The following is a 26,320-nucleotide window of genomic DNA, read 5'->3' on the forward strand; positions in this document are numbered from 1 at the left end:
AATATCCCACCAAAGTTGACAAATTAATTAGGGGCTTAAAAAAATCTTTTATGTTGCTATAAATATTTTTTGTTATTACATAACTTGGTTGGCCCCTTTATAACTGGCAAAAAAATAAAAAGATGAAAAAGCTGAGAGATTTACTTTAAACATTTAATCGATAGCAACTGTAAAGGTGTGTGTGCTTATCGAAGGAGCATAAGTGTTTCACAATTCCCATTCCTGCAAACACGGACCAAACCCTGAAGATCATATTGTGCATATTGATGGGGATGGCATTCTTCCAAACCTTATTCTGCTCCTGTGAAATAGGAGAGCTTATATAGATGAGAGAGACCATTTTAGGATCACCTCGGTGCGAGAAAACTCATTTAGCAACTTGCCGCACTGTGCCAAGTTATTCCAAGGTTTCAGAAAGCCGATAGTGACAGGATTGCAACACGGATCAATAAAGAATCCAACGTTCAAGACAAGAGGGAGAAGTATTATTAACCTTTACAATCCATCTTCATTGCTCCTTCTCAACTATGCCCCTAAGTGTTAGATAGTTACATCAGAGATACTCTTGACCCAGGCAACTTGATCATCTTTAAAATATGGATATTGTACTGCCAAAATGTCAGCATAAGTCCCCTATGATGCGTTATTACTGTTCTTGTTAGTCCTTAACAATAATATTTTTTCCATTGATCCTCAGAAAGAGTGGAAGGGAGAGAGGGGAAGAGAGAGAGAGAGGTAGAAACATAGATGTGAGATAGACATCAACTGGTTGTCTCCTTCATGTGCCCCATCTGTGGTCAGGGAACAAACCTGCAACCCAGTTGCATGACCTTGACTGGGAATCGAACCCATGATGCTTTGGTCCACAGGCTGACGCTCTACCACTGAGCTATACCAGCCAGGGCTGATGCATTATTTATTCAACATATATTCAGCACATTTCCTTGCTCCTATATATCCTGAAGAATGTCAACTTTAGTGGAATGGTGCTAAGAATACAGACATAGACAGCTGCAGTTTAGGTGGATAACTCAAATGAAATTCAAGTTCCTAGAAGGGGGAAGGCAGTGTAGATCAGTGGCTTTTAGGGCACGGTTAGCCTATAACATCTATTAGTGGCGTGAACTTGAGCAAGTTAAATGTTCTAAAACTGTCTTTATCTGAAAAGAAAAAGCATATTAGTGAAACCTTCTTCATCAAATTGTGATTTGTGTTTATAAAAATCCTCAGAAGGACTCTATACATGTTTTCTCTATAAAAATTCCTGTCTATTATTATAATCATTGAAGCAAAAATGAATCTGCAGTCATAGTAAACACACAGTAAGTATTGCTTCTTGACTTCCAAAGCACTGATTTCACATTCCCTGCCTCACTAATTTCCCCTCAAAGATCCATGAGGAGATATTACTGTGATCCTTATTTCAGAGCTGTGGAATCTAAGGCTGGGCAAGGTTGCCTTGACACTGAGTGATTGCCCTAAATCACAAAGCTAATAAGTGGAAATTCCAAGTGTGGGTACTGGGGGCAGGGGAGAGTTTGAGGGAGAAAATGAGTTTTGGGGTAGAGGTTGTGTGCCTCTTACGGACCTGGAACTTTTATGGATCTTATTTCATTTTAGCCTCATGACAATCCTAAAAGGGAGGTAGTACTTGCTCCGTTTTACATACATAGAAATTTAAGTTGAGTCATTTGAAGGGGCTTCATCAAATCAGAGAAGAGCTAAGATTCATACCCCAATTACTTTGAATCGAAAGCCCTTATTAGTATTTCATCGTAAAATCTTGTTTTGGTAACAGAGAGGATGCTGGTTCCTTAAACCGTTGAATGGTACAGAGGACCATACCTGTATATTTTGGGCAACCTGCCAGCTTATGTTTCAATGAAATTCCCTTCATCCCCATCAGCCTCCCCACCTCCTTCCCATATGTTTCTCACCCCCTTGGGTTCTGTGCTTTAGGCTGTTACATATTACAGACATTCCAAGTGTGTGGCTAGCAGGCAACACTTAGAATTATAAGTGAACATAAGCTCACAGAAAGCAGTCCTCCTGCTCACTTAAACACTCCAAAACCCACTACAGGGCTTTGGCTGAAAAATGTTTAGGTGTAGCCTGGCTAGTGGCTCAGTGGTTGAGCATCAACCTATGAACCAGGTCACAGTTTGATTCCTGTTAATGGTCAGGGCCCAGGCCTGGGTTGTGGGCTCGATCCCCAGTAGGGGGCTTGCCAAAGGCAGCCGATCAATGATTCTTTCTCATCATTGATGTTTCTATCTCTCTCTCCCTCCCCCTTCCTCTCTGAAATCAATGAAAGTATATTTTGAAAAAAAATTTTAGGCATAGAATGGGTTTGGGACTTCTTATGCCTTTGAAAACTTCACTTTGAAGATGATAAGGACCATTCGAATTGATGTTCAGGGTGGCTCATCCACTAAAGGCAGAAAGAGAGAAAATACTTTTTTAAAAATAGGTTTCATTTCCTCTGCCAGTCAACCCCAGGCCCCTCAGGACAGAGTATTCCCCAGCCAGTGAGAGTGGAAGGGAATTCACACCGTCAAATCTTCATATCCCCACTGTCATCTCTGGGATAATTCTGCAGAAGCCCAAGCCACGAGGGGAGGCCAGCAGTGACCTTCAGACCTAAGGATGCTCTGTATGGGGTTATCCCAGACAGTGAGCGCATCTCTTTCCTGCCACTGCTCCATGGCCCACCGGCAGCATGAAAAAGGAAGCACTTGTCAAAGGAGCAAAACCCATCCTTTTGAAACTCCTTTGAAAACCAACTGCTTTGCAGAGACGGTTGGGCCCGCCCTGCAGGAGGTCAGGGGCATAGAGGGAGTTTCTGCTGAACATGTCTTGAGTCCTTAGATTCTTAGGTAAAGAAAGCTGGGCTCAAACCTAGCCAGTTTGGCTCAGTGTTTAGGGCATCGGCCCAGAGACTAAAGGGTCTCGGGTTTGATTCCAGTCAAGGGCACATACTTCGGTTGCTTGGTCCCAGGCCTGGTTGGAGCCTGTGTGAGGGGTCACCAGTGGGTGTGTCTCTCTCACATTGCGCGCTCTCTCTCTCTCTCTCTCTCTCTCTCTCTCTCTCTCTCTCTCTCTCTCTCTCCCTCTCTCCCCCCTCCCTCCCCTCCCCTCCTCCCTTCCACTCTCTCTCTCTCTCAAAAAAAGAAAAAAAAAAAAAAGAAAGAAAACGTGTCCTCTGATGAGGATTAACAAAAATAAAATACAGGTGTGTTGGAGGCTATTCTAGATTACAAGAGACTCATAAAAATAAAACCAAAACCAAATAAAATGACTTGGTTGTGTGTGTGTGTGTGTGTGTGTTTAAAGAAAGCTGGGGTCTTTCATCAGAGTTTCCAAGGGCATATAGACAGTAATGACATCCTTGGCTTGCGTCTGGCCTGAATGAACAAGATATAGATGAGCTTCTCCAGCAGAGAGGTTGGGATAATGGAGGTAAACAGCAAAAACAAGTGTGATAATAGCTAGATGAGAGGAAACCCAGGAAGGACCCACTACAGTCCCCGCCGTATTGATTACATATCTTCAATAAAAATCAATAGGATTTACTCAGGCTAAGTACTGTTCTTTTCTCCAGGTTGCAGATGATAAAAACTGAAGCGTGAAGGGGTTAACTTGCCCCAGGCACTTAGTTGATAAAGGCAAAGCCAGAGTCAAACCCAAGCAGCCTGACTCTAGAATACATAAGCCAGAACAGTGGGCAGACTGCCTGGGCCGGTGTTGCTCAGTGGTTGAGCATCAACCTATGAACCAGGAGGTCACGGTTTGATTCCTGGTCAGGGCATATTCCCTAGGTTGCAGGCTTGATCCCCAATAGGGGGCATGCAGGAGGCAGCCAATCAATGATTCTCTCTCATCTCCCTTTCCCCTCCTCTCTGAAATCAATATATATATATATTTTAAAAGAAACAACATATATATATAATTTTTTAAAAGAAACAACAACATTGTGCAGACATACTGTACAATGGTTCATTTAATCCATCCCGGCCTTTGAGGAACGTGTCAATACCATTTGAAAGCTTATGGAACTGAGGGAAAAGAAATTCTGTAATTTGCATGCAATTCTATGGTTAGGAAGCTGGGAGGGAGTCTACAGGTCCCTTCCTAAAACCCAGTCACTGCTCTCTTCAGGACCGCCTGGTGACTGTTAAGAGAACTGTATTTCTCCCAGTTTCACAGCCATTTGATTAAGCATGCATTCTACCTTCCTACCTCAGAAGGACACATACAAGACACAGCACCATCCTTGTAGTTTCCAAGCGCCCACCGCCTAACCTCCAGCGGGCTAACTCCAATACACGTGGAGACACACAAACCCCCTCCTGGTCAAGGTTTCCAGCTGCAAGACTTCCCATTAGAAATCTCTCCTTGGCTCTGCGCAAGCAACATCTCCAGCAGAGATGACCCTTTCACTGTGGCCTCTTTAATACCATTAGCGATCTGACCTTTCTGCAGAGAGCTTAGCAGCCCGGCGACAGACGGACCCGAGGTAGGTAGGTGAGAGGTTCCAGAGCAGGCAGAGCTAGTGGTCTGAACGTATTCAAGAGAGTGGAGCCCAGTGAGAGGAGCCAGATGAGGGGCACTTACAGAGCAACACCTGAACACAAACTGACTGCTGAGTTTTTAAATAAGGGCATCGCAATGAGAAAGTGGATTTGCCATCCCTCTTTGGCTTTATTTTCGCTGGTGGAAATCAAACGGATAGTTGAGGCAATCAGTACCACGGTCAGTGCCTTGTACTGAGTCGTGACTAAGACATTTGGAAAACGAGTATTCAGGCAAAAAAAAAAAAAAAAAAAAAAAAATTCTCCTGTCTTGGCAATGGAGTACGAAGAAGGGAAGCATTCTCGCGTGAAGGTTGATCATTATTTGAATAATTGTCTAAACACTCAGATTATCTTCGTGTTTATCGATGTGGCTTCACGATGGTTTTTGAGATTTCAGATTCTCTGACACAGAAATATCGTGAATATGCAGAAGATGTTTTGTTTCGGTTACTAGTATGTATAAAGGAAGGCTGGCAACTTCAATTTCCCCAGATTAGACAGCCCGGGTGAACTGAAACATTCATCTTTCATTCCAGAAGCAGTCAAGTCATCCAAGGCACGACCCCTGCCCTCAGAGGAGTTTACCATTGAACTCCAGTGAACGCAGGAGTAATTAATTAAGTTAGTTTCATTGTCAGGTGAGAGAGCAAATTGTGCTTTGATTTAGAGCCACTGATTCTGCCCTAAAAGCCAACAGTCATCTTCCAAGTATATGTGGAATGAGGCAAACTCATTCTCTTTACTGATGAAAAAGAAAACACAAAAAAGGCAATAATAATAATAATAATAATAATAATAATAATAATATTGCATTGTTACTATGTGCCCGGCCTATGTTAAGCAGTTAGTATATACTATGCATTATATCATATCATCCTTACTGTTAGCCTGTGCGGTACGTGATATCATCATCTTCCTTTTATATAAAGGGAAACTAAAGTTTCAATGTTCTAAATAGTCTTACAGAAACTATGTAAAACTAAAGATAAAATCTCTTCTTTTTTGGTTGTTGATTTTTTTTTATTGAATTCATTGGGGTGACATTGGTTAATAAAATTGTATAGATTTCAGGTGGACAGTTCTATAATACATCATCCGTATATTGTATCGTGTGCTCACCACCCCAAGTCGTCTCCTTCTAGCCCCATTTATCCCCCCTTTAACCTCTTCTACCTCCCCCAACCCCTCTTTCCCTCTGGTCATCACCATACTCTTGTCTGTATCTATGATTTTTTTTGGGGGGGAGGGTAGTTTGCTTAGTCCCTTCACTTTTTCCACCCAGCTTCCCAGCCTCCCTCCCCTCTGACAGCTGTCGGTCTGTTCTCTGTATCTATGACTTAGATACAGAGTCTGTTTCTATTTTGTTTGTTAGTTCATTTTGTTCATTCGAGTCTACATATTAGTGAAATCATATGGTACTCATCCTCCTGTGATGGCCTGGTCTCTTCTTTATCTCTTTGACTTCACCTCCTTTTGCTGGCTTCATAACCACTTCCCTCTAGCTGCCCCGCCCCCCCCATCCCCCCCCCCCCCCCCCCGCCTCCCACTGGCTTCTTTCTTGTTGAGCTCCTTGAACTCATCATAGGCATCCCCACCTCAAGGCCTTTGAGCTACTGCCCCCTCTCTTGACACACTCTCCTGTCCCCTCACCCCCATATGTCTGCATGACTGACTCATTCATGACCTGCCTCAAATCTGCTCACATGGTCAAGCCAGACCTCCACTGAGTGGGTTGTCCTCTCCTCTTCTCCTCCATTCCCCAAACCTGCTTCATTTTCCTTTGTAGTACCCTGCACTCTCTTGGACCCAGTTCTCTGCTGTCTTAATCTAAGTTGGATGGAAAGTTTAGATAATTTAACGTTATGTACTGTGTGCATTAATCTAATCCTATTCACCGGAGATGTGAAGATGTGCACATTCATCAGCATATTTATGGAGAGGTTCTGAGCCTGGCTTAGTTAGAATGGTAGTATCTTCCTAGTGGGTCTTGGCTTTTTCCTAGAGGATGTAGGGAGGGATGAGCTCCCATGGGCTTGCCTTTGATTAAGAATAAAGTTTTAAATCAAGATCTGGATTCCCAAAACCATTGACTGATGGATTGACAATGACCTAGATACAATATTTTCTTGGCAATCACTGTATATTGCTTATGGATACTATAGAACCTCATATTCCATTCTGAAAACTTCCTCAGCGTTCATCTTGAAGAGTCTTATTATACTTAACATATATTTTCTTAGTTCCTCCTTCATATTTAACTTTATAATTTACTTTTTTTATTTCAATCTGGAGTCTTTCAAATAGAAATTCATTGTAAAGTCTGAAAGGATGAAATCCAAATACTTTTAAAACACTGCAGCTCTCTCTGGCCCTAGCCAGTTTGGTTCAGTCAGACTGGAGGGTCACAGGATCGATTCTGGTCAAGGTCACATACTTCCGGTTGCTGGCTCTGTCTCAGGCACTGGTCCAGGTGGGTGCAAGAGTCAACCAATCAATGTGTCTTTCTTCTCTCTCTCTCTCTCTCTCTCTCTCTCTCTCTCTCTCTCTCTCTCTCTCTCTGTCTCTCCCCCTTCCTTCCATTCTCCCTAAAAAGTCAATGGAAAAAAATATCCTCAGGTTAGGATTAACAACAACAAAAAAATTATAGCTCCCTGCTTTATTTCAAAGCTAAAGTAACTGATAAGCTTACATAAATTAATAATAACCATGATTATTTTAAGTTTATAGAACAGTTTCCACATCACAGACCCTGAAAATACACTTGAGGTGGAAAAACATAGTTACTCCTCAAAGACCTTCTGACACTCAGTTCCCCAATGAGTAACTGGGGCACAATAAGAATACCTGCTATGACCTTGGGGGAATTATTTAAAAATGCACCAAGTAATGACATTGGGATACAAACACAATTAGGAGGGACCCAGAGCCTGCACATGAGTTGACATCATATTCAGATGCACTCCGAATCACACATTGTGAAGAAAATACACCTGCTATCAGCTATTCAGATTTAGAATGTGGGAAAAGGGAACACCTTCCCCTAAACTTCTCTCTAATGACTCCAAAATGTGGAGAATTGGGGGGCAGGGTTCTTTATGTCCCCTTCCCCTGCTGGGAAGCACCGCACTTTCCTTGTCAAGGGGGAATGGCAAGCTTGGAAAATCAAATATTATCTTGAGAATATTTTAAAAGACTCATCAAAAGAATCCTTTTTTTATTTTAAAGGAAAGTATTAAAGTGAAATCATGCGTGACTTCAAAATTTATTCCGATTTCTCTATAGTGTATAACAATAGGGAGTTTTATCAGATTACATTTTCAGTGAAAAAGAGTTTAAATGATTTGGATGTGATTGCTATTTCAGTCGTAAGGGTGACCCCCGTAGGTATGTTTTCCTTCGAGCATTTTAGTTCTGCTGGCTCCATCTGTATTTTAACCTGTTAATAGGTGGGTGAATGGGAGGAAAAGCAAATCAGTTTGACCTTCAATGTCAAGTACTTTTTGTATGATCAGAACAGGACTATTTCCAACGTGATAAAGAATGTGCGTTTTGCCCTGGCTGGTTTGGCTCAGTGGATAGAGTGTCGGCCTGCGAACGGAAGGGTCCCAGGTTCCATTCCGGTCAAGGGCACATGCCCGGATTGTGGGTTCAACCCCCAGTAGGGGGCACTCAGGAAGCCACCAATCAATGGTTCTCTCATCATTGATGTTCCTCTCTCTCCCTCTCTCTTCTTCTCTTAAATCAATAAAAATCTATTAAAAGAAGAAGAAGAAGAAAAGAATGTGGGTTTTAAGTTTCAAAAGCATGTGCCATGCTCAGCTACCTGGGATGAATGATAATGTGACGACTGCTTGGATGATAATTTTATCTACACAGCTGCCTTCCATCCTCTTGCCTTTGCTGGATAGTAAGACTTTTGCCCGAAGATATATGTTTAGCCACGCTGTTTTAATATAACATATTACACTTTAAAATGATGCAAGGACAAACACTGGACTTCAGCTCGCTGTAGGGTGCCACATATTCTTGCATCATTTCCCTCCTTTTTTTATGTTTTATTCTTGGCAGCTATTTTACCACTAAGCCAGAAAAGAAGGAATTGTGCAGGAAAATTGCTATCAGTTGCTACCCCTGCTGGATTACAGAACCCAGAACATAATAGCTGTCCCAGGGGTGCCTCTGAGGGCTTGGGCCAAGCCATTAACCACTGCGAACACCTCAGGGAAGTAATGGAATAGACTAGAACGGCTCTCCAGCATCCAGGAATATTTTTTTATATTTTTATGTTGTGGATTTTTTTTAAATTTTAAATATTTTTATTGATTTCAGAGAGGAAGGGAGAAAGAGAGAGTGATAGAAACATCAACAATGAGAGAGAATCATTGATCAGCTGCTTCCTGCACACCCTACACTGGGGATCAAGCCTGAAACCTGGGCATGTGGCCTGACCAGCAATCGAACTGTGACCTCCTGGTCCATAGGTCAGTGCTCAACCACTGAGCCACTCAAGCTGGGCTTATTTTATTGATTTTAGAGAGAGAGGAAGGGAGAGGGATGGAGAGATGGAAACCTCAATGAGAGAAACATTGATCAGCTGCCTCATATACGCCCCACATTGGGGATCAAGCCCACAACCCAGGCATGTGCCCTGAACAACCGGGAATCAAACCTCAATCAGTTTTCTCCTTGCCTCTGAGAAAGTGTCAGAGGCTGGGAAAACCTCCCTCCATACACTTCCTCTTGTTTATCTTATCTTTGAGTTTTTGGTTTTTTTGTTTGTTTTTGTTTTATATATATATATATATATATATATATATATATATATATATATATATATATTATTGACTTTTACAGAGAGGAAGGGAGAGGGATAGAGAGTTAGAAACATCAATGAGAGAGAAACATCGATTCAGCTGCCTCTTGCACACCCCCCTCTGGGGATGTGCCCGCAACCAAGGTACATGCCCTTGACCAGAATCGAACCCGGGACCCTTCAGTCCACAGGCTGACGCTCTATCCACTGAGCCAAACCGGTTAGGGCTTATCTTTGAGTTTTAAAATAACCTTTTGGAGCCCATTTTCCCGTGTTTCCTGAGGTGACTTTTGCTCAGAGGACAGAGAGTGTAGGAAATATATTAGAGTCGGTTGTCATTCTTAGCTGGCCTACTGAGGGATGTGGAGCAAGTCACATAATCTTACACACCCTGCTCCTCACATGTAAGATGGGAGTGAGGATGCGCTCCCTGCCTCTGCCAATCATACCTCCTTAGATTTGCTGACGGTGTTAATGTCTTAGCGCTACCATAACAAATGATCACAAACTGGGAGGCTTAAACCAACAGAAGTCTATTCTCTCACAGTGCTGGAGGCCAGACGTCTGAAATCAAGATATGGGCAGGACCACACCTCTGCAGGGACTCTAAAAGGGAGTTCATTCTCTGTCTCTTCCCCTTCCTGTTGGCTGTGGGCATCCATGCCAATCATAGTACGGCTGCATCATGCCAGGGTCTGCCTCGGTGGTTACATTTCCTCTTTCTTTACCCTGTGTCAACTCTCCCTCTGCTTCACTCTCACAAGGACACCTGTTATTGCACTTAGGGTCCGCCAGGTACTCCCAGATGAATTCCTCATCTCTAGGTTCTTAATTGCATTACATCTGCAAGACCCTTTCCAAGTAAGGTAGTGTTCACAGGTTCTCGGGAATAGGAGGTGGGCATGTTTTTTTGGCGGTCACCATTCAGATCACTTCACTAAACGCCATTTTTATATGATCTAAAAAGAAATGTATTTTGCCCAACCTGCTTGGCTCAGTGGTGAGCATCGACCTACGAACCAGAAGGTCACCATTTGATTCGAGGTCAGTCAGGGCACATGCCCAGGTTGTGGGTTCCATCCCCAGTGAGGGGTGTGCAGGAGGCAGCTGATCAATGATTCTCTCTCATCATTGATGCTTCTGTATCTCTCCCCCTCTCCCTTCCTCTCTGACATCAATAAAAATATATTTTAAAATATTTTTTAAAACTCTATTTTATAGTAACAACTGAGAAAGAATATATGTAGCTACTTAAATAATTTTAGAAGATGCTTAAGTTTCCGAGTTTACTGATGCGTCCTAAATTTCATAAAGTACAAAGCATAGTCTACCCTCTGTGTATTTCCTCTGCCAAGTGACCATCACTGAGATAGTTACAGAACTACTGTGTGGCATGGCTATAGTGAAATAACAATTTTGTGTTAAAAATATGCTCATTCATGTTGTGAACTTATACATGGCGGACTAAACCTGAAGTCAGATGTTAGTCTAAGAACTGCCAAAGGAATTCACAATCATGTTTTCCTAAAGCCAAAGTAAACCTTGGTCAATATTTTATGGCTAGATATACTTTTTAATTAAATATTAAAAATGGTAATGCGGTAACACTCAGGTCAACATTGCGGTTCTTGACATCAGGTGGCATGGTGGACAATCTCACGAGGAAAAAAGGAAAGAGTGACAAATGGTCTAGTTAGGTGGCTCTGCACATACAGTGGCTTGCTGCAGGTTTAGTGTTAGTACACTTTCAGTGAATTATGTAGGAAGTTATAATGGCACTGGAGGAAACTAACTTTGCAGAGTCTTCGTTTTTATTAATTCATTACAGCCGGATTATTTCCAATAAGACTTAGTGTCTATGGTTAATAGACATATATAAATAAAGTGTCGATGTTAAGAACTTGGCTTCTTATTTATAGATATTGGATACTGTGTATACATGTTTCTAATATGCAGAAAGCTCATGGATGTTAGTATCTTTCTTGCCTTGCCAGGTTTTTTTATAAATAAACAACAGACACAACAATGATAAGAACTTAATTAAATCTCTTGCCCACTGAACAGAGAGCCATGTTCCCTTTGTTTTGACCTTCTTGCCATTTTCACTGCATTTGAATTGATCCAGAATATTTGAATTAAATTTGCAAGTCAAATGCCAGAAGACATTTCTCAAAAAAGGCATACTATCTACTGATCTTCTCTTCATCTATTCTTTTTTGTCATAAATATTTGTCTGGCAACCGCCTTCGTTAACGCTGGCTCCTTGTTGCTGCTGCTTCCATCTAAAAGGCTAAACAAAGCCAGAGCTCCAGGATTTCCAATAAATGGGACCTAGACTAAAGTAAAAGTTCCGCAGCAGGGCAACGGCGCAGGTGACTACACTGAAACACACCGAGAATTTAGAGTTTTCTGCTTTCTTTTATGTGTGTGTATATATATATATATATATATATATATATACGGATTTCAGAGAGCAAGGGAGAGGGAGAGAGGGATGAAGACATCCCTGATGAGAGAGAATCATTGATTGATTGCCTTCTGCACACCCCACACTGGGGATGAAGCCTGCAGCCCGGGCATGTGCCCTGTTGGGGAATCAAACTGTGACCTCCTGGTTCAGAGGTTGATGCTCAACCACTGAGTCATGCCAGCCATACTCGGCTTTCTTTTACCTGAAAAAAAAAAAAGACAATGTGAAAAGAACATGGGATATTTCAAAAATAATGATAATTATTTTTCATTAAAAATACAGAGTAAATAATAGGAGGAAAGGGAGGGAGGAAAGAAGGGAGGGTGGGGAGAGAGGGAGGGAGGGAAGGAAGGGAGGGATGGGGGGCAGGGTACAAACAGCATTCTAATAAGGATATTAATGTTGTAAGAAAGAATGTTTTATGTTGATTTGCAACTCTAAATGAATAAAAACCTGAATATCAATAATTAAAGAAGAAATTCCTCCTAGACCAGTAGTCGGCAAACTCATTCGTCCACAGAGCCAAATATCAACAGTACAACGATTGAAATTTCTTTTGAGAGCCAACTTTTTAAAACTTAAACTCTTCTAACGCCACTTCTTCAAAATAGACTCGCCCAGGCCGTGGTATTTTGTGGAAGAGCCACACTCAAGGGGCCAAAGAGCCGCATGTGGCTCGCGAGCCGCAGTTTGCCGACCGCTGTCCTAGACTAACCACATGAGGTACTTATTCAGACTCTATGTTCCCGCCCTCTGAATGTAAGTCATTCAGTTGCAGCTCCAGAGGATCCTGGTGTGCACCTCTTGGATATGATGGTATTGCGGTTATTTTAGAACAAGTTTTTCCTCTCTGAGCCCTCTCTATTTGAATCTAATCAGCCCCAGTTTATTGCTTATGTTACATATGAGGCATGCCTGGGGAGACACTCGGAAACTATCAATATTTCTTAGGCTGTATGTTGTTTCCAATAGCCTGAAATTGAACTTCCTCAATGACTTATTTTGAACCACATATAATTCTCTCTGACAGAATAACTAAGAGATATAAGTAGGAGTCCCACAAAATATGGATGATGTAGTCATTTATTTATATAGCAAATATTGGCTGAGTACTCATTATGCATCTAAAATTGGTTCTTTGTTACTTAGAAGTTCCCTACTTTATTCCTGTAATCCTGGTGTCTCTCCTATCCCCACTGCTATATTTTATTTCTTTGTAATAAAAGCTGTGATGAAAAAGAAAGGTTTTTAGAAGAATACATAACTAATTTATCTGGGGAGATCAGGGACAACTAGTGAAGGAAATTAGCCACAAAGAAGCAATATTAAGCAAAGATATAAAGAATGCATAAATATGAACAATTCAAATTTAGGCTAAAGAGGGGTAGAGAGATATCAGGAAGAAGAAAAAACAGCCAGGCTGATGTGGTTCAATGGTTGAGCATCCACCCATGAACCAGGAAATCATGGTTTGATTCCCGTTCAGGGCACATGCCTGGGTTGCAGGCTCGATCCCCAGTGCGGGGCAGCCAGTTAATGATTCTCTCTCATCATTGATGTTTCTATCTCTCTCTCCCTCTCCCTTCCTCCCTCTTAAATCAATAAAGCATATTTATTTTTTGAAAGCTTTTTAAAAAATATGAAAACCCTGAAGAGAGAAAACCTTTGGCTCAAAAAAGGCCAGGTCAGAGAGAACGGAGAGAGAAAAGAATGTCAGGACTTGAAGCTGGGTCACTAGGCAGGGACCCAGAGGTCCTCAGACTTTTTATCAGGGGGCCAGTTCACTGTCCCTCAGACCGTTGGAGGGCCAGACTATAGTTTAAAAAAAAACTATGAACAAATTCCTATGCACACTGCGGGCCCGGGACGAGTCAGCTGCTAAGCAGGACAGGCTGCGGCACCCGGCGGGCCGGATAAATGTCCTCGGCGGGCCGCATGTGGCCCACGGGCCATAGTTTGAGGATGCCTGGCACTATGCAAGTCACATGGGAAGAAAAAGAAATCTTCAATCTGTAAGAAAGAGTCTACATTTACTTAGCAAGTTTCTAATGAATCCGTTAGGTCAGTGGTCAGCAAACTCATTAGTCAACAGAGCCAAATATCAACGGTACAACGATTGAAATTTCTTTGGAGAGCCAAATTTTTTAAACTTAAACTTCTTCTAACGCCACTTCTTCAAAATAGACTCACCCAGGCCATGGTATTTTGTGGAAGAGCCACACTCAAGGGGCCAAAGAGCCGCAGTTTGCCGACCACTGAGTTTGGTGATCAGTTCCCTAAAACTGAAAGCATGCCAAACAAAAGTGGGTTAACCAACATGACCAGTATTAGGATGAGGATCTTTGCTGGAGGCCTAGAATAGAGCTGGGACTTAAGGCTAGTCTCCCGCAAGGGGGTTCCAATCCAGTGAGATAACACATACATTTTATGGAATGGTATCTGTCTATAATGTCAAAATCATTGCATAAAAATTCTAAGGTTGTTTTTTCCTTTCTATTTTTTTAAAGCCATATTTCTTAAAATATATTTTTATTTATTTCAGAGAGGAAGATCGAGGAAGAAAGACATAGGAACATCCTGATGAGTGAGAATCATTGATCAGCTGCCTCCTGCATGCCTCACACTGGGGATCCAGCCCATAACCTGGGCATGTACCCTGACCAGAAATCCAACCGTGACCTCCCAGTTCATAGGTCAATGGCCAACCACTGAGCCATGCCAGCCGGGTGTTTTCTTTTTTTTTATAACAAGTAAAATAATAATTAAAAAAACACACACATACTCTAGCCAGTTTGGCTCAGTGGATAAAGCATCGGCCTAGGATTCCAGTCAAGGGCATGTACCTTGGTTGCAGGCTCCTCCCCAGCCCAGACCCTGGTTGGGGCTTGTGCAGGAGGCAACCAATCCATGTGTTTCTCTCAGATCGATGTTTCTCTCTGTCTTTCTCTCTCTCTTCTACTCTCCCTAAAAATCAATGGAAAAATATTCTCGGGTGAGGATTAACAAAAATAAAAATAGAAAGACACAGCAGTCTTAAAGCTGGAAGAGCAATAAGTGAAATTGCTACTGTAGTTCATGGATGTAGCAAGGGTACATGCTCTCACATTAAGAGGCAGGACCGAGGCACATGACTGTGTATTTAGGAATGTGTGTGACCAAGGACAGTCAGAGAGATGGAAGCCGCTGGAGAACAGAAAACATGAAGAGTCTCTCACCAGGCACCCCGAAGCGCCCTGTGCATTTCCTCTTCCTTGCCTCTGTACCCTTTGTGGTGCCTGTCCCAGCTGGACTTGTGACAATTCCAAATCGCTCCTTCCTCTTTTAAGCTTCTTGTCATCTTCAGACTTTTTGGAGATTGAAGAGACATTCAAACCAAAATTCAAGTTCTTTCCTTTAGCTTGTCCAGGTTAACCAAAGGCTTGGTGTCAGATGACAGGCCTTTTGATGGATTTGAAGAAATTCCAAATTTAGCTCCCCGGCAGCTTTTATTATTATTATTATTATTATTATTATTATTATTATTATTATTTTACTTGATTTCAGAGAGAGGGAGAGAGAGAAAGAAACATCAATGATGAGAGAAAATCATTGATTGGCTGCCTCCTGCACACACACTCTCCCCCCGCCCCCAACTGGGGATCGAACCTGCAACCCAGACATGTGCCCTGACTTGGAATCGAACCATGACCTTCTGGTTCACAGGTCAATGCTCAACCATTGAGCAACACTGGCTGGGCCAGGCCACAGCAGCTTTCTTAGTCTCCAAGCTCACAGTTGCATTAAACCCTTCAGCTCTCTTCTGCATGCCCTCAGTCTGTGCTATTTCAGATGTAATTATTGCCACTTTCTTTGCTGCTGCCACATCAATAGTGTTTTCAGGGGCCTCATCCTCTTCGACAGGCAGTTCTACAGGCTTGGGTTCTTCTTCCTGTTTCATCTCCCAGTACATTTTCTTCATTTGCCTCCTCTTCACCATGCTCTTCAAGAGAGGCCTGAAGCCCAATTGATGAGATCTTGGGCTTTTTTGGTGTGTTTTTTGTTTGTTTGTTTGTTTGTTTGTTTTATGAAATCTTGTTTTATTTCCTTGGTCTCCAAACCATGAGCAAGAAGAAAAAAATACAGCTAAGCTTGTGTGGCTCAGTGGTTGAGCATCGACCTATGAACCAGGAGGTCACAGTTTGATTCCTGGTCAGGGCACATGCCCAGGTTGTGGTCTTGGTCCTCAGTAGGGCATGTGCAGGAGGCAGCTGATCCATGGTTCTCTCTCATCATGGATGTTTCTATCTCTCTCTCCTTCTCCCTTCCTCTCTGAAATCAATAAAAATATGTTCTAAAAAAGATAGCCCTCCAACTGCCAGCTGGGAGGAGAGGAAGCCCTGGGTTCTTGGCTGAATCGGTTTGGAGTGGAGTTTCCATCTAACAGAGCTGGGAGAAGGGAGGGAAGAAGTGGGTTCTGACTCACACACCACAGTCTCACCATTCTTACCAAGCTCTGGTAGATTTCCTTGAGTAAATGTTTCTTCATTTGCTGCTTGCCTCAGGAACGTTTCCTGAGATGATACATGGTTTTCCTTTTATAATGTTCATCAGTTTCCCGGGGGAATGATTCCATGTTGCTCCTCAAACTATCGTGCTAAAGTGGAACTTTGTGAGGAGAGATTTTTTTATAAGTAAAAAGAACGGTTTAGAAGATTACTGGAATTAAAATCGATGTCTAAAACAATTTCATTTTATACACCAGCAACAATGACTTGAAAATATAATTTTAAACAGGTTATATTTACCAGAGCAAAAAATGTACACGCCAATAATAAATCTAACAGAAGATGTAAAAATCTCCTGCAGCTAAAATTAAAACATTGTGTTGATGTGTATTAAAGAAAATAATAAAACTACAATCTTAATATAGAAGACTAAAGACCATAAATAAATAAATCAATTCTCTCAAAATAGATTTCTATTGTAATATAATTTCGACTTAAGTTCTTATGGGGATTTTCACAAAACTTGGTAATCGAATTCTATATTTGTTAAAAATTAGTAAATGAGCAAGAATAGCCAAGTTACTCTTGAGGAACACGTTAGGGGAAAACATCCAGGTTCATTATCAAGTTTATATACATAAAAAGCATGGTATTGATGCACCATTAAAAAAAAAAAAAGAGCATTATATCATTACAGAGAGCCCCTAAGAGGATGTTTTAAAGAAACAGCCCTAACTGGTTTGGCTCAGTGGATAGAGCATGGGCCTGTGGACTCAAGGGTCCCCGGTTCGATTCTGGTCAAGGGCATGTACCTTGGTTGCGGGCACATCCCCAGTAGGAGGTGTGCAGGAGGCAGCTGAATCGATGTTTCTCTCTCATCAATGTTTCTAACTCTCTATTCCTCTCCCTTCCTCTCTGTAAAAAAAAATATATTAAAAAAAAAAGAAACAAACCAGAACTTCATAGAAGATATCTGTGGCATGTAGATTTAAAAGGAAGTATTTTAATTACATGAATTTGAAATGTGCTGACATATGATGATTTTATGTGTATGGAGTTTTTATGTTAATGGCAGCTTTATTTGGTCTAATAAAATAACACAATTATTAATAAATATAAACACCAATCAAAAATGATTTTTTAAACTGTTTTTATTGATTTTTAGAGAGAGAGGAAGGGAGAGAAAGAAAGAGAGAGGGAGGGAGAGAGAGAGAAACAGGTGTTGGCTGTTTTCTGCACACCCCCTACTGGGGATTGAGCCTGAAACGAGGGTATGTGCCCTGACTGGGAATGGAACGGTGACCTTTTGGTGCATGGGACAACACCCAACCAACTGAGCCACACTGGCCAGGGAAAATAATGTTGTTATTGTTGTTGTTAATCCTTACCCGAGGATATTTTCCCGTTGATTTTTAGAGAGTGTAGGAGAGGAAGAAACAGAGAGAAACACTGATGTGAGAGAGACACACCAATTGGTTGCCTCCCTGCACCTACCCTAACCATGCCCGGGGATCGAACCTGCAACCGAGGTGCATGCCCTTGACCGGAATCGAGCCTGGAACCCTTCAGTCTACGGGGCCCATGTTCTATCCACTGAGCCAAACTGGCTAGAATAAAAATGATTTTTAAAAAATATTTTATTATTTTATTTTTTATATATTTTTATTGATTTCAGAAGGGAAGGGAGAGAGAAATATAGAAACCTCAATGATGAGAAGGAATCATTGTTAGGCTGCCTCCTGCACACCTCCTACTGGGGATCGAGCCCACAACCTGGGCATGTGCCCTTGACTGGAATCAAACTCAGGACCCTTGGTTCCACAGGCTGATGCTCTATCCACTGAGCCAAACTGGCTAGGGCCCAAATCACTTTTTTTTTTTTTTTTAAGTGAGTTGGCAAATAGGAAATTGACCTTGCCTGGGAGTAGCAGGCAAAATTTAGTAAAAATGACTCATAGACTACCTTTAAGCAGTCAATAATTTTCTGTATGTAGGAGAACAAATGCCAGAAGTAGTAAAATATATGGGTCTGAGCTTAGTGTTAGACCCACCAATGGTTTTTTCTATGCAATAAAGGATAGGCCTTTGGCTTTGCAAGAATAATATTCCTGCTGCACTTTCTAAATGTTCATTATAGATTGTTTTAGAGAGAGAATATACAAAGATGGTTTCTTATATAAATAATGTCAGCCACAAAAGGGGAAAGGCCTCCTTGTAATTTCATTAATTGCATCTTGAAGAACAATTCCCATCTTCTGTTTTGAACAATGGTATATGAAACCATCTACAAATGTTCCTTGCACTAATTAACTATACTCAGACTTGTCGCACACTTTCTGAAAATTTCACACAGCTCTATATTCTACACTGAGTGGCCAGATTATTATGATCTCTGAATGCATAATAATCTGGCCACTAAGAATATATAAATATATATATAATATATATATGTGTGTGTGTGTGTGTGTGTGTGTGTGTGTGTGTGTATTTATATATTCTTAGTGGCCAGATTATTATGTATTATTATTATATGTATTATTATTATATATATTAGAGGCCCAGTGCATGAATTCATGCATGGGTGGGGTCCGCCCAGCCTGGCCAGGGGGAGGGGACATGGGCGGTTGGCCGGCCTATCTGCTGGTCGAACTCCTGGTTGAGGGGACAATTTGCATATTAGCCTTTTATTATATTGGATGTATACTGAATGGCCAGATTATTATGCGTTCAGAGATCATAATAATCTGGCCACTCAGTGTATATCGGGTTCTGAGATCATGCTCTCCTGCTTTTAGCTTAGTGGTACTTCCTTCTAGGTCATGGAAATGAAGACTACTGGATCGTTTGCTATATCGCTGTTTAACTCCATTAGAGATATTGTAGGGTTTTTTGGCTCTTAAAATTACTAGACAATGAAGCACAACCAGAAGAAATTTAGGATAAAAAGTTAACTAAGAATGTCTTTTTCTGTCTGACTGCTTAATAGTAAGGCATTATAGGCCTGCTTACACCTTAAACCAGGGATGGGGAACATCGGGCCTGCAGGCCATATAAGGCCTTGAAATCATTTGGTCAGGCCCTGCCAAGGCATTAGGGGTGAATTAATGAAATGTTTGACTAAATATAGCAGGCTAATTTTTAAGTTGAGAATTTGAATTCTCTATGGCCCGCAAATGATATTATAAGTGTCCAAATGGCCCTTGGCAGCAAAAAGGTTCCCCACCCCTGCTAAACAAAGAAAAAATAAATATAATTAATGCATCTGTTTTAGGGAATGGCTCTCATTTTTTGGAATCAGGTTATAGAACTATATGGTACAAAAGATTTAACACAGTTACTTGAAGTCATTTGCATAGACTATCTGTTCATGTATTTGATTGTTCTATAAACAATATGACACTGATGACCAGGAGTTGGACAGCAATGGTTTGGAATCCCCGCCTTAATATGCAACAATGAGGTAGCCAAATGTTTCCAAACTTGCCAATATTTGAAAAGAAATTCCAACTGAAATCATAATTTTGCCCAGAAAACATAGCACACATTTACCAAAATTATGTTCATTTGCTTTTGGTGGGAAAACCAGTCTGAGATAATTAGTATTCCTAATTTGAATAGATAGTTCTTTCATTAATCAAAATGAGAAAATAGATTAATAACTAATATATGTAATATGATTATAGTTCATGAGATAGGGATGAAGACAAGAAAAAATATCACTTGGGGGGTGAAATTTTGAGAACTGTGGGGCCAGTTCCTGTTCACTGACCAGTTTTATTTTGAACTGATGTCTTTAAATGTTGCTTACATGTCCTTAAGTGTTGACTCAAATAACCAATATGAATCTCCAGATAATTAATTGATACATGTGAAATGGAACACTTTTTCCTATGACTTTTTATTTTATTCTTACCTGTGTAATCATTGCAGGTCTTCTCTACAAATTTTTAATATATGTGGCCCATCTCCTCCAATTGGCAGTACATAGGACTTGACCATGTTAGCATAAATGCTCTAGAGCATGCACAACCTCTTAGTTACCTGTGAGAGTCAACAAATTGCATTATTTTGTATGCCTTAGTGTCATGTAGTCTATCATTTAACCCAGAGCTTCTCAAACATGTCTTTCAACTGTGGTGAGATTCTGTCCCACCAATTTTGCATTATCAGGATACGTGAGAAAAAATTAAGCTTATTTGTGGGACTTGGGATAATTTGTGTCTTCTGCAAGGACACTTTTTCTTAAATAAAAGAAATAGTTTGCATTTACAAGATGATGATAAAACTCCATTCATTTATCACGGGGCCCCATTCTTTGGACTGGTTTGGGTATGGATGTTGTGGTCCACGCCAGTTGGGAAAATGGGAAGAGGCCCGGGTGGTACGGCTCAGTAGGTTGAGCATCTTTCCATGGACCAGGAGGTCCCAGGTTTGATTCCCGGTTAGGGCACATGCCCGGGTTGTGGGCTTGATCCCCAGAAGGAAGCATGCAGGAGGCAACTGATTGATGTATCGCTCTCATCAATGTTTCTCTCTCTCTCCCTCTCCTTTCCTCTCTATCTAAAAATCAATTTAAGAAAACATATTTTAAAAAATTGGAAGAGGAGAGGGACACAGAACCTGAGTGGTCCAGTGGAGTCGGGTGGCCTTGAGACTCGCAGAGGATTTATGAACTAGAAAAACAAGTGTTGCCTGGGCAGCCATTTTTGAAATGATGCACACGATTGTGATTTTCACCTTTTCCAGATAATTCCCTCAGCATTTTGGCCAAGCATAATGGATTCAACCGTCAGAAGCAAGAAGTCTACCTTCTGCCAATCGTCATCAGTGACAGCGGGAACCCTCCTCTGAGCAGCACCAGCACGCTGACCATCCGGGTCTGTGGCTGCAGCAGTGATGGTGTTGTCCAGTCCTGCAATGTGGAAGCTTACGTCCTTCCGATTGGACTCAGTATGGGCGCCCTCATTGCCATATTAGCGTGCATCATTTTGCTGCTAGGTATGTATTTCCTTCATAGCCTCATGGTTCCCATTTTTCTGCTTCATCAATGACTGTACATAAGGACAGCAAACCCTGACCAAGCCAGGCATCAGCATGCTTTTGGAAAGAGGAACTCTTTTGGACTTCTCCTAGCTCTGAGATCACTTAGAGGAGGTGAGGAGAAAAAGGGTTGTGATGGTAAATGTCTGACCCTAGTCGGTTGGCCCTGTCCCCGGAAATGTGGGAGGCAACCAATTGACGTGTCTCTCTCACATTGATGTCTCTCTCACATTGATGTTTCTCTCTCTGTCTCTCTCCCTCCCTTTCACCCTCTCTAAAAATCAATGGTAAAAATAAAATAGTAAATGTCCAATTGGAGACGACTATTTGGTGCCTTTTTCAGTGCCATCACCAGTGAAAATATAGACTAAGCTGAATGGCAGGGGAAGTGGGGATGGGCCTTATATGGTTATAACAGCATCTGTTATAAAAAAGACCTCCTGATCTGATGCACACCCATTTGCTGCAACAAATATGTGTCCAAAACACTCTTTTATCCAAACAGTTTATAGATTGGGTTGCTGAGTCCATCTGATCACAAAGTATGGTGAGATAAAAGAAAAAAAGCAAACAAATAGAATATATTTTTTTCTTCAAGACTGCATTGTCTTCCTGAGATGTTTTTCTGATATTAAAATCAAATAGTATTCTCTCAAAATTGAGAGCTCATCCTTCATAAAGGTGTTTTGCTTAATTCTCATGGCAGTGTTATCCAAGCAATAGGCTCATAAGTTTTAGAATAACGACCCTCCCTCTGAACCTACAAGGTGTGTGTGTTGCTCCTAAGACTGTATGCGAGTTGGCTAACTGTTATTTCATGTTTTGTTTTGTTTTTCCTACTACAGTCATCGTGGTGCTGTTTGTCACTCTGCGGCGACATAAAAATGAGCCATTAATTATCAAAGACGATGAAGATGTACGAGAAAACATCATTCGCTACGATGACGAAGGAGGCGGGGAGGAAGACACGGAGGCCTTTGACATCGCAACTTTACAAAACCCGGATGGAATTAATGGATTTTTACCCCGTAAGGATATTAAACCAGATTTGCAGTTTATGCCAAGGCAAGGGCTGGCTCCAGTTCCCAATGGTGTTGACGTGGATGAATTTATAAATGTGCGGCTCCACGAGGCAGATAACGACCCCACGGCCCCGCCCTATGACTCCATTCAGATTTATGGCTATGAAGGCCGGGGGTCAGTGGCGGGCTCCCTCAGCTCCTTGGAGTCCACCACCTCAGACTCAGACCAGAATTTTGACTACCTCAGTGACTGGGGTCCCCGCTTTAAGAGACTGGGTGAACTGTACTCTGTTGGTGAAAGTGACAAAGAAACTTGACAGTGGATGATCCATAAACCCACGGAACTGAGCATTCTGTAATATGCTAGGGCCACTCCCCTTAGATACAGCCACTGTGGCTATTTGTTTTAGAGGCAAGTGTAGCACCAATCATCTATAAACTCAACTACATTTTAATGTTGAACCAAAAAAAAAATGGATAATAAAAAGTATATGTTAGGAGGTGATAAATCTTGTGGAGTGTGAATTAAACTATGTGGAGTGTCTAGAAGTCGTTGGATAGTTGCTATGTACGTGACCACCACAGACAAAGATTGGGATCCTGGCTCATGCTTAGGGAAAAAAACGTAGTTTTAAGGGAGGAAAAAAAAAAATCAAAATTAAAAGGTGCTTTCTTAGACAAAATGGACCTGCAAAGAATTTGCTGCTGAGATGTGTCTTCTGCAAGGATTTTTATAAATGCGAATGGTTTTTTCCCCCTTCACCCATAAGGATCCCGCCACACATGATAAAGCAATACTCGGTCGGCTGTACATTCTGACTTTTGGGAGTTTGGGAAGGCCTCCTAAGATTACACGGTACAGTGACCACACATTGTACATAATTGTTGGCCCCACTCATCAGAGACTGGATAGCATCTTTAAATATTGTGTCGAGCCTTAAAATATTCACATGTTCCTAATCCATTCCAAGGTGGGGTTTGCCAACGCAGTGGTGGGAGGAGAGAAATCCCACGGAACAGGCTTGTTTTTAAGAAGCAGGATTACTCCTTCCCTCCACTTCATCTTGTTCCACAAGGACACAGAGATAGACTATGTCACGCAGTGGACGACGTAAGAGACAGATGGTTTTATTTGTTTAATCCTCAAAATAAATATTTTATTGATGTCCATTAATGCGTTTATTTATTAAGGTTGGTAATCTATAGATGAAGGGACTATATGGAGACAAAAAAAAAGATAAATTATATCCATTAATAATCCTTTAGATTGTTTTATATAAATATATATATATATATACACACACAATGAATGTTTAATACATGTACATTTTGATGAGATGAGTATGACAGGCAATATTCTGACCAGGGAGCGAATAGTCTCTTTAGTGTAGAAAGTGTTATTGTGACTGGTGATGGCAGGAACAGCATTTTCCCAGAGAAACTTTTGGACTGTTTTCTATTTTGTTCATACTCCTAGTATTTGGTGTTTTTACTACAAGCACAAACATCTGAAAGTATATTGATCCGTGTGAATATTTAAACTCTAGACTTTTAGATACCTACATAACGCCCTGCCCAAGAGACATGCTTCAAGTCGCCCCACAATGTTTTAGAGCAGGAACCGATTTGTACATAATTTTACTGCTTCTGTTTTCAGCACTTCTCTCCCCGATCCTCATGGTGAGACACAGAACATCTTAGAGTCCAAAAGAGAACAGCCCTAGCAGATGTGAGCATATTCAATTTGTAATGCCAACCTGAAGTTTAGGAGTAGAGAAATGTATGATAAAACCGAACTACTACGACATGCAGATCATTTTAATTTTCTACTTTGCTTTAATGCAATATTGTTTATTTACTCCATGTATTGTATTCAGAGAAACTCCTGTATTGTTTCCTACTTTGTGAAATATATTTTTATAAATACCTTTGTTGTCTTCACTTTTCTTTTCCCCAATCAGATGAAGACCTACTACGAGAGTCTAACTAGAATTCTAGAACATTCAACTAAGTTATTGCAAGAATCACCTTTATTTGTAAGAGCTTTTATATAAAGAACCCAGGATGTGAAATGGCTTGATCACACCATCTCAGGCACTGGCTTGGGCTGCCTGAAAAGAACATGACTTGGGCTAGAAAACTGAAGGTACCAATTTTTGGAGGCTACTTCTACTATGATAGAAACAAAATATTTAAATATTATACTTAGAATTGACAACTCTCCAGTGACTTACCTGAGGCCTTGCTGAGTTTTTGTTGCCTGAGAATCATTCATCGTTTGTCCTTTATGTGTATCATGATAGCTGTTGAATGTGTTTTTGGAGGTCAAAATGATTTCAAAACACACTAGGATTTGGAACAGTGTCTGAAACAAATATTTGGTGAGTGGAAATTAAAAATAGTAGTATTAGTAATGATATTCACTAATAATATTCCGACTACCTTACACATTCTAAACCAAGGTGAGATGATTATTTATCTCTTGCATACCAGACTCATTTCTAGCATATTTCTCAGTGAAGTGCCATAAAGTACAGATTTAGAAACATGTTTAACAAAAATCATGCTAATCTTAGGAATATAAAATCCATATCCTCCGATCTTAGAAATCAATAAGATAATCACCATATGATGGTTTCCATGAGCACGAGATAATGTCTGGTATACCAGTTGCCCAAAGCTTACCACAAAATTCACTTTGCCCATAGCGACAGCATGGAAGTGTGGATCTCTTGCTGATTTTTTGTTGTTGCCCCCACCATGCTAACACGTTATGCTTAAAAACTCATTTAAGTTGTTATAATATGGAGTCAAGTATGTTTATTACTAGGACTGAAATATATTTTTAGTGTACTCTGAATTTAAATAAAGGTCCAAGGAACACACATGCATTCTCTCTCTCCCTCTCTCCCTCTCTCCCTCTCTCTCTCTCTCTCTCTCTCTCTCTCTCTCTCTCTCTCTCACACACACACACACACACACACACACACACACACACACACACACACCTAGACTTAACTACTTTTTACTTTAGCAATAGACTTGCCAGGATTTCTTTAACCAAGAGTGGGCATGAGGGTTCCCAAACTTTTAGAATTTGAGAACCCCATGCTCAACTCTTTAAATAATACATATTTTTAACTTTATCAAAGTGGCTGTGTTTGTCTCTGTGCACTGTTTTCTGTTGCATAGGCATTTTAATGTGTCTATAGGTCCCAACCACTAGTCCTTCCCATTCTTCTACCAAATGGAGAAGAACCATTGCGTTGGTGCCAAGTGAGACAAAATCATCTCCCTCTACCTATCTCACAATTCAAGGCACCTATGTGGGGAGATGACGCATCCCTGGGTGATTGGACATCAGATGGATCAATTCAGCCTTGACCCTGTCCACTAATTGATCAAATCAAATCAAATTACAAAAATGTCTTTTAAACACCCATATATGTGCACAAAGAGTATTAAGGGCCTATTCTTTACAATAATCTTGGATGAGTATAGTTATTTTAAAATTAAAAATAATTTATAATCAGATGGTTAAACGATGCTAGAAATTAAATTCAAGTGTTAACCTTGCTACACAGAATTGTGATTTCTAGATTATGAACAATGAAAATGTTCTGAGAAAAAAATGTGTGGGTAAGTGTTTGTGTGCATACAAAATAAAAGAAAACTTAGATTCACTGGCATCACCAGTGAAAGGAGAATGCTTAGAAAGAGCCCAATGTGTCTTTGGGAGAGTTTGTTTAATCAGATGCTTAAAATAAGACAGGTCTCTGCATGAGACCTAGAAATCTCCTAGGAGCAGCCAGATTTCACACTGAGTCTCAATGGAGTTCTGGGCTGGGCTGCATTTTGGAGAAGGAAATGCGGGTGCTGAGAGCTAAGTAGCCAATTACTCTTTATAGCCACATAAG

The 26,320-nt window shown here is 41.0% G+C and overlaps 1 protein-coding gene and 1 pseudogene across 3 annotated transcripts in view; one reads left to right on the forward strand and one right to left on the reverse strand.

The window, feature by feature from the left end:
• Positions 1 to 24,275, forward strand: part of CDH8 (cadherin 8) — a 335,345-nt gene extending 311,070 nt beyond the window's left edge. For both annotated transcript variants that reach the window (XM_080645709.1, XM_080645710.1), the window contains exons 11-12: positions 21,088 to 21,339; positions 22,227 to 24,275. In XM_080645709.1, coding sequence (XP_080501835.1) covers positions 21,088 to 21,339; positions 22,227 to 22,720 — 746 coding nt within the window. In that variant the 3' untranslated portion in view covers positions 22,721 to 24,275. The remainder of the gene's footprint in view (positions 1 to 21,087; positions 21,340 to 22,226) is intronic.
• LOC308235263 (SAP domain-containing ribonucleoprotein-like) lies at positions 1,096 to 16,382 on the reverse strand (annotated as a pseudogene). The gene is made up of 4 exons: positions 16,344 to 16,382; positions 15,603 to 15,946; positions 15,073 to 15,335; positions 1,096 to 1,160 (listed from the first exon to the last, which is right to left on the reverse strand). The product of its transcript is annotated as an SAP domain-containing ribonucleoprotein-like (transcript).
• Positions 24,276 to 26,320: the final 2,045 nt, after the last annotated feature.

Source organism: Plecotus auritus, assembly GCF_963455305.1.
Source record: "Plecotus auritus genome assembly, chromosome: 10".
Classification (NCBI taxonomy): domain Eukaryota; kingdom Metazoa; phylum Chordata; class Mammalia; order Chiroptera; family Vespertilionidae; genus Plecotus; species Plecotus auritus.